At 52.2% G+C, this 11,264-nt stretch overlaps 1 protein-coding gene across 1 annotated transcript in view; it reads right to left on the reverse strand.

Annotated features, from left to right (window-relative positions):
• The window catches only part of VEGFC (vascular endothelial growth factor C), an 86,191-nt gene extending 75,253 nt beyond the window's left edge, over positions 1-10,938 (reverse strand). Inside the window, exon 1 of the mRNA XM_081085097.1 lies at positions 10,698-10,938. Within this exon, the coding sequence (XP_080941223.1) occupies positions 10,698-10,838 (141 nt within the window). The 5' untranslated portion in view covers positions 10,839-10,938. The remainder of the gene's footprint in view (positions 1-10,697) is intronic.
• Positions 10,939-11,264: the final 326 nt, after the last annotated feature.

The following is an 11,264-nucleotide window of genomic DNA, read 5'->3' on the forward strand; positions in this document are numbered from 1 at the left end:
CCCAGGCTGGGCTGGGCGAGCTCCTCTCGGAAAGGCTCACCCTGGAGCAGGACTAGGAGCCTTTGGAGCCCGAGGCCTCTGAGGGGCCCTCTGCACCCCCTGGTATCTGGCTTCTGCCCGAGCCTCTCCCCGAAACTACTAGCCATTCTTTAACCACCCTGGAGCCCTCTCCCATGCATGGGGCCAAATGGAAACAATAAAGCTTTTTGCCTCAAAAAGAAGCAAACAAACAAAAAACATAAAATTGGAAGAGGACTTTGAAAAGATAAACTAAATACACACAACAGACACAAACAAGAGGAGAGAGTGAGAAGTACACGGTGGAGGCCAGGGTGCTGGAGCGGCTTCAAGCAGCCTCACGTCTGGTCTGTGAGGTCAGTGGCTCCTCCCAGGCACGCTGAGCGCTGAGTGCCAGGACACGGCAGTTCCCTTAGGGGTCCTGGGCTCTACGCGCAGGTTCATGGGCGCTGTGCTCACACCAGGTGAAAGCAAGTCAAGACCATTCCCTTTTTTCCCAATGTCAACCCAACAAGTTCCACAAAAATTAAAAAATAAACAAAACTAAAAAAAAAAAAAAGAAAGACCACCCTAACCAGTTTGGCTCAGTGGATGGAGCGTCGGCCTGCGGACTGAAAGGTCCCAGGTTCGATTCCAGTCAAGGGCATGTACCTTGGTTGTGGGCACATCCCCACTAGGAGGTGTGCGGGAGGCAGCTGATCGATGTTTCTCTCTCATCGATGTTTCTATCTCTCTCCCTTCTTCTCTGTAAAAAAATCAATAAAATATATTTTAAAAAAAAGAAAGACCATTTTCTTAAAGATTTCAGTCTGATTAAATTTACCGAACTTACCCACTCTTTGGTATGTGTGTGGGTGAGGGTGCGTGTGCGATGTCACCGAGGAGAAGAAAAGACCCTCTTTAAGCATCAACAAAGAAAAGAGAAGTACAGTTTTCTGGAGAAAAGGTTAGAGGCTGTGACCAGTACAAGGCAATTATTTTTGCCATTTCAGGAAGAGGCGCTCAAGCTTGGAGCACCAGTAGGCTAAGGCAGCGCTAAGCAGTCGGTGCCCAGGAGGGAGGAGGAGTGGCTGTCCCAGTGCCCCCTCACAGGGCAACGTCTGCCTTTTGGGTGGGAGAGGGAAGGGAGAGTGGGATTTTTCATTCTTTCTAAGTATTTTATCAAGTTGGAAGAAAAGTAGTATTAATTTCATGAACATTTCCTCTATGCACAAAATAATATTAAATAAGCAATGTTATTTTAATCCTGTTTCTGATCCCCCCATAATAAGTACAGCACAACTATTTAGAAAAAGAAATTAGTATGAGAATGAGAAATCACTGTGAAGAAAATCACTTTACATTAAAATTCAAACAGGGGAACCATAACAAGCACTTAAATATAAAGCTTCATTTTATATAATTACATACGGTTCTAATTCTGAAATAAAAATATAAAAATCATTTTAAGAGAAGATCATACCAGTATTTGCATGTAGATTCGTATGGTTAATGTAAATGGATATGTATAAATTTGTATAGAGAGTGTATTATCTATATTATCCGATTATTTATTCACTTACACATTAGCAGAGTATCAATTTAGTGTTCAATCATTGTTCCAGATTCAGTCAGGAAAACATGTCTCTGTTTAGAAATATGGTATCTGATCAAAAGTTCCTAAAATACTCCAGCCAGCATCTATATTGGATTCCTAAGGAAGTGAATACTTAAAAGATGATTCTGAATAAAAAATATGTTGTTTGCTCTTATAGAGCAGGGAACTGTGTCCATCACTTATTCTGAATTTCCTCCTCGAGTCTGCTCGGGCACCTCCAATGCAACCCGCCTCCAATGCATCGCCATCCCATGCTCAGCACCAAGAAATTCAGTGTCACTGGCAAATAGAACCATCAAACAAAATCAACCATGGTGAGCACAGTAGAGCACTCAAGTGACCAGACTTACCCTAGGAGTCGGGTGTTTCTCAAGGATAGCACAGAACATTCTGGAAAAGCACCCCAACAGAGCAGTGCAATCCCATTGTTGTCAACAAGTTTACACAAGTTTAACTCTTGCACAAGACATTTTACGATTATGTTTTCTTCTTTATCCTCAACCAAAGGATATGTTCAGTGATTTTAGAGAAAGGGAGGGGGAAAGAGAGAAACATCAATATAAAAGAGGAACATGGATGAGTTGCCTCCCTTATAACACCCGACTGGGGATCAAACCCACAAGCTTTTAGTGTGAGTGTGAATTCTCAAACCAACTGAGCCACCTGGCCAGGCCTACATTTACATTTTCTTATATTTAACTAGAGGCCTGGTGCATGAAATTTGTGCATGGGTAGGGTCCCTAGGCCTGGCTGGCAATTAGGGCCAATCTGTGGGGTGACTGGTGGGGTGATGGAGGGGGGGGCTCCCACTGGCACCTGCCTTGGCTGGGCCAGGGCCTGCGGGCTGGGGGCAGCTGCTTCATTGAACGTCTGACCCCTGGTGGTCAGTGCACATCATAGTGACGAGTTGTTTCATCAGCAATTCGGCTGTTCGGTTGATTTGCATATTATGCTTTTATTATATAGAATTCGATGAGAGCATGTTTCATCGTTTAGCTACTCTGGGGTGATCTCACTGTAAATTTAGAATGGTATTGTAAGCCACATCTCTTTTAACGACTCTCAGGTGTCTGTTTCCTCCCCCTGTCCAAGCAGACAGGACCGAAGCTGAATGTGTTGAGAAGTTGGCCTTTACACTCTGAAGTGTTGGTAGTTACACCAAGCTGCACATGGGGGCGTTTCCTCTTTCAGTAGGTCCGTCTTCTCCTAGATGTCTGAGTGTGAGTATGTGTGAGTGTGAACCTGTCTGTGTGTGTTTGTGTGAATGTGTTTGTGTGAGTGTGTGACTGAGAATGTGTGTGTGTATGTGTCAGTGTGAATGTGTTTGTATGACTGTGTGTTTGTGTGAGAGTGTATGACTGTGTGTGAGTGTGTGAGTATGGCCACTGTTTACACTGCTTCGCGTGGAATGCAAGCCAGACATTTATGAATACGCTTTATAAATGTTTCCAGATAGGAGGGAGCTGGGTGTTTGCATGAGTCAGAGGGGCTGTCACTGTCACCCTCAGGACCAGGAGCCTTCACACACACTCACACCCACCGGGGTGCTTTAGACGGCTTCTGACCTGCTTGTGTAGACACGTCTGCACCGGGAAGCAGAAGCAGCCCTTCCACCGCTTCCAGCCTCTCGTCGGAGAATCTCAGAGGCTCCTGGCGCTTTCAGCCTGAACTCTGACGTGGGTCTCGGGGTCTCCCACTATGTCCCCTATTTCCCTGGAAGCTCTGTCCCCAGCCCCCCAGCACCCTGACCGCACCCATCACCACCTCTGGGCTTTGCTTTCACTGCCTGCCTCCCTGGTGTCCCTGACCTCACATCTCCCCGCCTGGCCCGCACCTTGCCCTGACCTTTCCCACACCTGGCCTGCACCTGACCCGCACTTGCCCGCACCTTGCCCACACGGCCCAGGCAGCCTGGCCAACAGCTCTGGGAGATCAGGAGACTCTTACAAAATCCCTGACATGTTGGGGCGTACAGTTAACTCATCTCTGGTACTTGAATGAGCATGTTTCTCATGAAGGATGAGATGCTTGCTACGGACAGGACTCCTCCCTGGACATCCTCTGCATCGCCCACCGCCTCGGCATTGCCTTCCTGGCGCTGAAGCCACCGCTGGTGAGAACAAATTAAAACGCCGCGTGGAAGCGGATTGCAACGGGGGAGTTTGGATTTGAAAGAACAGAAACCAGGCACTGACAGGTGGGGGGAGTTGGCAGCGTCCACACGGTCCCCTGCTGGGCCCCTGGCTTCCCTCCCAGGCGGTCAGGGGACTGAGGCCTGAGAGCCGCCTTTGTGAGCAGGCCCTGCAGGCCCCTCCTTGGGACCAGGGGGCACTCAGGTCCCAGTGCCTCCAGGGCACCCAGGCCACACCCATCTCACCAACTCACCCGCCCCAGCAGGGCCGAGGGCAGCATCTCACACATACATACCTGGTATTTAACCAAGTTCAGAAACACTCCGATGTGATGGATAAACAAAGACTGTAAACAGCTCTAAGTCAGATCAGATCAGATCAGGGTGATAACCCCAAATCATTCAGGAAAAAGAGCTTCAGGGTTTCAGGACCCAGGGGAGTCCGCTTCCCTCTCACAGGGGGGCCTGGGGCACAGTCAGCAGGGGCTGTGAGAGTCCCCTGCAGAGCGGGTCAAGGCCCCATCCGATGGGCTCGGAGGTGGATGCAAACCGAGGAACCACCTCTTCTCTCCAACAGGGAAACTACAGACCCCAACAGAGTAACGCAGCTGAGGACGGAGCCACCGGCTGCTCCCTGTGAGAAAATATGAGAAGAAGCCATTGCTCTGACACATGAAACATTGGTGGGAAAGTTTAGAATCACCTTGCAAATCAAAAGCACCCGCATCTCCCCCCGGGTTCAGGTGCTCCGCTACTGACACCCTGATTCACGAGGGATGCAAACCCGTCACAAACCTGGTTCTGCAACACCGTGGAGGCGTCTGTGCATGTGCGGAGCGTGTCTCCACCAGGGTGAGAGGTGAAACCACAGCCGCATGCAGGCGGGGGAGGTGTGAGGCCGGCGCCAAGCAACGCGTGTTCTTTCCAAGCCCCATTGTCTGTGAAAGGTCCCTGGGCACAGGTCCCACCAGACTTGCACTGCGGCTGGATGAGGGCAACCAGGAGAACTGACTTGCCGCCGGGAGTTCTGGTGGGGCCCTCCTTACGCGGCCACCCTTACAATGGCCAGGGAGAAGCCGGTCCCGACCTTCCCTTAGGAAGGGGCTCCGTGTGCAAACCCAGCGGGGGGCGGGGTCCCAGTTCACTGCAGACCGTCCTGTGGGACCTGGGATAGAAATCAATGTACCGCAGGGGCCGCACTGCAGGCTGAAGCCGTGGCCTGCACAGCTACCGCTTGTGGGAGGCAGGAGGATGGGTCACGGGCGTCCGAAAACCCTGAAGGCCCAAACACATGACCACACTTTTCTAAAACGGATGCTGAAAAGGTTCTTTAAAAGGGGTGGGGGGGGGGGAGGGAGAGAGCAGCATTCTTGTTCCTGGCTAAGTCCTTGGAGTCTAGGTTCATTGTCTCTAATGACATGTGATCGCATCCATCCCACGGAGGTGCAGTGACAAAGGAAACGTCAACTTGTGAGGTGCAGGGCACACGTGCTCAGGGTGCCGCAGGTGTAACCTACTCATTATGGAAGCACCTGCTCAATACACGAAGGTGTGCCTGGTATCTAGAGGCGATCTGAGCCTGCGGAGTCCCCTCCGGCTGCCAGAGGTGACCCTGCTGGGAGCACAGGGACCGCTCACCGAACTCACACCAGCTCCCGTGTCCCACGGCACCAGGTGACAACTGGAAACCGCACGCCACGTGGACCCAGGCTGCCCACAAGGAGGTCCAGTCACCCCCTCCAGAGCCCCAGACTGGGAACCCAGAGTGAACTCTCCCAACCCACCCCCCTTCCCAGCCCAACGCAGAAAGACAAGAGGAGATGCCCACTGGGGAGCCGCCCAGACCAGCAACAAGCAGCTTCCTAGACTGCAGTGTTGATGATCACCATCTCGTGGATAAACGGCCGCCAGGCAGGTGTTCAAAGTTGATAAGAAAGAACATAAAGAAGCAGAAACCAGAACGAAAGATGCATAGAGCTTGCGATGTCCAAGGCCACCCACCCCAGCATCTTTCAGAGTTGGGGTCAGAGAGCTCTTAGCAGACAGGTGGGAAAACAGTAACCGCGGCCTCCACAGACTTGCTGCGGAGGCATCAGATCCGCGGGGGCGGGGACAAGAATCCAGCCCTTTGGTGGCGCAGAAAGGGCTGTGAGTGGGTCAGACACCGAGGCCCTCGCACGGATTGATGCAGAATGAGCTGAAGAGGGTTCCACTTCCACAATCAGGGCACCTTTCCCTACAGTGACCCCACCTTCTGAAGATTCATGGTTGGTCGCTGCCCCAAAGTATGGGAATTTGAAGTACATCAGAGAAAGGCCCCAGGTACATACCACCAAGCTCAGAGGTGGCTGCGAGTAACTAGCTAAATACTAGTATCACAACCCATTTTACTGGAATAACACTTACCTGCTTATTTCTAATGCCTTGTAATGGGGTACGCATTCTGTTCAGTTTCCTTTAGGGATTGTAATAACGCTTGTCAAACACTTAAATACTTTTGCTCTATTATGCAGCTTAAGTCCGGCTGATCCTAGACAATTCTTTCCCTTTAGTGAGATGGATTGGTAGAGCTTAATTTGCTTCTGAAAAGATGGCTTCGTTTAGTAAAATCTTGGGATTTACGGGACAATGCCTTCGTCTTCCACCACGCGTCCATGAAAACCAGTCTCATCGCTCTCTGAAGCGCCCTCAGCCTAAAGTAGGCTCAACATGTCCTATTACAACACTGATGTCAAGGTCGTTTTCTCCCACTCCCGTGTCTTTCCTGTTAGTCAGTCACCAGACCTATGGATTCTTCCTCTAACAGTTTCTCTTCTGTTATCACTGCCCCTGCTGCACTATTCACGGCTCCCCTTCTACACTGTTGCTGTTGCTTCTTAACAAGACCAATGCCCGCCCCCCACACACCCCAGCCAACGTCCTGAATGATCAACCCCATACACGAGTTCAATACCCTTTTTCCTAGCTGTCTTTCAGGCGCTCAGGTCATGCACAAACAACGCCCCCCATGACCACAGCATGATGGTCACATTCCTGAAACTGGCCACATACAATGGGACCCCATCCATCTCTACAAACTTGTTCTTACTTAAGAGCCTTCACTCTTACCCTACAGAACCCCTCAGTCCTATTTGCCTTCTTGCCCCTTCTCTCCCGTCTAAGACACAAAAGGGGCCCCTGTGCTTGACGGAGTCGTCTGCTGGGAGCTCTCATTCAAGTGACAACTCAAGTTCTGCCTCATGTCCAGGCGCCCAGACCATTGAGGCCTCACAGATGCGTCTCTCGCACAACTTCCGCATCCAGAGGCAGCTCTGGTACCGTTCCCCTGAGAGCTCCCAGAGGGGCTGTGCTTAAGCCTTTCTCTGTTTCTACCTGAGTTGTGAGCTCCTGGAAGAGAGAATAAACGGCTTCTGTGCCTGAAGTTCCCCCATGCCTAATACCTTCCCTCGCTAACTCGACAATCATATAATGAAGATGATAAAAACCAATGAAAGTAATCATTGTTACATACCATAGATTGGTGACTCCAAAACTCATTGTGCATGAGAGTTACTTAGCATGCTAGTTAAAACAGTATATTCCTAGGCCGGAGACCAGAGATTTGATGAATGTCAGGTAAGAATAAAAGCAAGTCAAGACCTCCAAGGAATTCTGCTGCAGTCAGCACACAGATGGTATTTTGAAAAAACATCACTACAGATGGATTTGAAGCAGTAAATAAAAAATAAAACAAGCCTAAAAGTATGCAGAATTATAAGTGGTGGAGGAAGAAAACCTGGCATGCTGCAAACTACTTGTCGTTATTATGAAGTTTTCTGTGATAATCACAATAAGCTATATGTGCTTTTATTATAGTAACTAAAAATAGCTATTCTCATTAAAGCAATTGATGTTGTTAATATTAAGCTAATCTAAGTAGTTCTTTTGCATTTAAATTATAAATGTAAAGATATTTGAAGTTGTGTAAAATAGAAAATAAGACGCTATATTTGTGTATTCAATATTTCATTTTCCACATTATTCACTCAGTTGACAGAGGTTGTAAATTTTATGTTGAGTTTGATCTTTTTAAAAAAAAAAAATACGTTTTTACTGATTTCAGAGAGGAAGAGGGAGAGAGAGAAACTTCAATGATGAGAGAGAATCATTGACCCCCTAACTCCTGCACGCCCTCTACTGGGGACTGAGCACTCAACCAGGGCATGTGCCCTCCGGGGAATTGAACTGGTTCACAGGTCAATGCTCAAGGACTGGACCACACCAGCCTGGCTGAGCTTAATTTTTAACGTAAGTATTTGCAATGCAAAATATGCGCTCCTTGCATGTATTACTCTAAAAACCTATAAGGATGTAGGTGTGTATGCTCCTACTCCAACCCAATTCATGGAATAAAAGTCCTGTAAAGTATAAGTTCCATAAGTATATTTCACATGACGTAGTTCTTCCTTTTAATTGTTTCTGTAAACCAACTTTTCTCTTAAAATCAAAGTCCTCAAATCCAACCAGCCGGAGTGCACGCTCCCTAATCGCAGGTGGGAACAGGATCGTAGATAACCATCTGGTGGTTTGCTAGGATTTGCAGTGTTCCTCAGTGGGATGGTAGTGTTAAATATTTCCTCTTTCCCCCATCGTGTCCAATTAACTTTAATTGCATGATAGGCAACAGGTCGCTTGCCTCACTTTGCTGATGCGGACTTGGTTGCACTAACACCCTTCAGAGCAACAATTCAGGATTGTTGAGTTCGTCATCCAACCAGATAACTAGAAGAGGGACCCAATACCACATAGAAGGGGAAGAACAGGGTGTCTGTTTCCAGTTGTGATTTTACCTCCAGTTTTTTGCACGGCTGGGGGTGGGGGGAGGAGAGGATTGTCCGGCTAACCTTGGTTCATAGTTTATGAGCTGTTTTGCATTTTTTGAATATAAAAAATAAAGCATTTGAAGTGTCAATTACCAACAATTTGCCTTTTTTGGAGGTGGAGATTATATCTGCTTAGCACCTTCTTTTTACCTTCTCAAATCTCCTCTTGGGGCTCAGGTAGTTCACAGAAAAGTAACCGTCAGCTCCTCGCTAGGGCTTATGTCTAAAGGAGGCAATTGTTTGGGCCCCAAGGGAGAGACAGAGAGTCTGGATCTTGTCTCTTGGCGATTCCATGGCAGGGACACATGACACACGCCTCGCCACGCCTCTCCTCACCCCCTGGGGACACTTCAGTGCAGGGATAACCAATGGGCTGCCTTGTGGTCTATGGAACTCAGGGACTTAACCTGATGCTTCATCGTGTGGCAAAGAGTCCGTGAGGGATGCAGAAAACCACCCCACGTTCACCGTACAGAGCATGAAGGATGGCGAGCTATGAAGAGCGAACACAGAAGCCATGAAGACTTTCAAAGGGGAAATGTGATTACTTCACCAATGAAGACAATTTTGAAATTAAAAATGAATTACCTTGTATCGTCCAACAGCACGCCTGCCTACACATCACACACACACACACACACACACACACACACACACACACACACACACGGGGCTGTCCAGCAGTGACAGTCTGCCAGGGGCGCTCAGCTTATCAGGAAAGACCTCTCTTTTGACCTACCTCCCACTCCCCTCCTGTGAGCCGAAGGAGTTACCACAGGCGAGACTGCCCATGGTTTGACTTTGCAGAAACAGGAAGTGAAACAGCAGAAGTGCCAGTGGGCCCCCTGCTACATTGGGGTGGCATTTAAGGACAAGGAGCCACTCTCGCAACAACAGTGATACCTGTGTAACTAGGTGCGTTAAAAACTATCCTACAGGTCACAGAATGCACCCTGTTCTGCAACTGAACTCTCATATTCTTTTTATTCCAAAGATTTTTTTTTCCTTGACCCCTTATATTCTGTATTTGAACATTCCCCCCTCCAAAAAAAAAAAAAATGTAAAGACACAAGTAACCTCGTATTTAAAAAATTAGTCTGCTCAACCTTAAAACGTATTCCAAAATGTAACTGGGAAGGCAAGTTAATTTCCACCCGTTCAGTGTCTGTGAGTCAATAAATCAGTTCCAAGCGGACAGCTTCCCCTCTGGCCCTGGGTGCAATGAGGCGACGCGGTCCGGGCCCTGCAGGGACCACCGTGTCCACGGAGGAGCTTCCCAGCGCATCTCCCGGGCGGCCTCCGGGGGGTCAAGACCGCGGGGAGCAGGCGGCCCACCTCCCTCAGACCCGAGCTTTGTCGGTGAATATTCACCCGAGGGAACACGCACACACGGCTCCTTCTTGCGGATCCGAACGTCTCACACTGCTCTCGGCAACATTTTAGGCAAAGAGTTAAGACGTCGCTTATTTGAGAAACAACAGCCGCGCACGATCCACCTTACTGCCCGGCGCTCCCGGCAGCTTTCAGAAACCCGTTCATGGGATGGGCGGTCGCGCCGGGCTGGGCCTGCGGGACCCCCCGTGGCACCTCCAGTTTGACCACCTTCACGCACTGGCTCACGTCCCGGCCCCCCGGCCCGGTGGCCAAGTCCCCGCGTTTCCGAGAGCTGCGCCCCGCGCTGCAGGCTCCCCGTGCCGGGGCTGTGCGGGGAGACACCGCGCGGGGCTGCGTCCCAGCCCGGGGCTGCGCGGCGCCCGCAGCCGGTGGGGGGTCCGCCCTGGCCCCAGCGAGGCCGGCTCTCCGGGCGGCGCTGCCCGCGCAGGTTCCCGACGGCGCGGGACGGGTCCCCGGCGGCTCCGCGATCCCTGTCACCGGCCGCTCCGGCCCTTCCCGCCCGCGCCCCGCGTTTCTCCCCGCACCAACTTTCGGTGGAAACAGCAGGAAACTTTCCTCCCGGGCGCGGGCGGTCCGCTCCCGAACTTCGGGTGCGACCAACACCCGGTGACCCCGGGACGCGCTCGCCGCTCGGCGCCGGGTCGGGATCCTCCGGTCCCCCGCGGGCCCCCCGCCGCCCGGCCCCGGCACCCACCTGGGCCTCGCCCGCGTCCGGCTCCACGTCCGAGAAGCCGAGTCCCGACTCGAAGGCGGCGGCGGCGGGCGCGTGGCGCGGAGGGAGCAGCGCGGCGGCGAGCAGGGCGCCCGCCAGGCACAGGGCGCGCAGCCGGCGCATGGTGGACCGGCCGGGGCGCGGCTGCCCGCCGCTCGCCCCGCGCCCGCCCGAGAGCCCCGCGCTGACCCCCGAGGGCGAGCCGCAGGCGGCGATCCCCACGGCGCGCGGCGCGGTCGCAGCCGGTGCCGGCGAGAGGCGCGGGGCCAGGTCCCCGCCTCACAGGAAACCGGACATCCGAGCCCCCCGCGCGCTCGGGCCGCCGAGGGGAGGCCGGGGCGAGGCGGACGGCGGCGCGGCCCGCGTGGCGCTGGCGCTGGCGGGAGAGAGGGGGGCCGGGCCGAGAGCCCCCGCGATGGTCGGCCCCTCCAACTCCCGGGGGCCCGCGTCCCCTCCTCCCCGCCCTTCCCAGGAGCGGAGCGCGCCGGGCGGGCGGCGGGCGGCGGGCGCGGGGCGGCGGGGCCGGGAGGCGGCGGCGGGCGGCGGGCG

Source organism: Myotis nattereri, assembly GCF_964212035.1.
Source record: "Myotis nattereri genome assembly, chromosome: 2".
NCBI classification, from domain to species: Eukaryota; Metazoa; Chordata; class Mammalia; order Chiroptera; family Vespertilionidae; genus Myotis; species Myotis nattereri.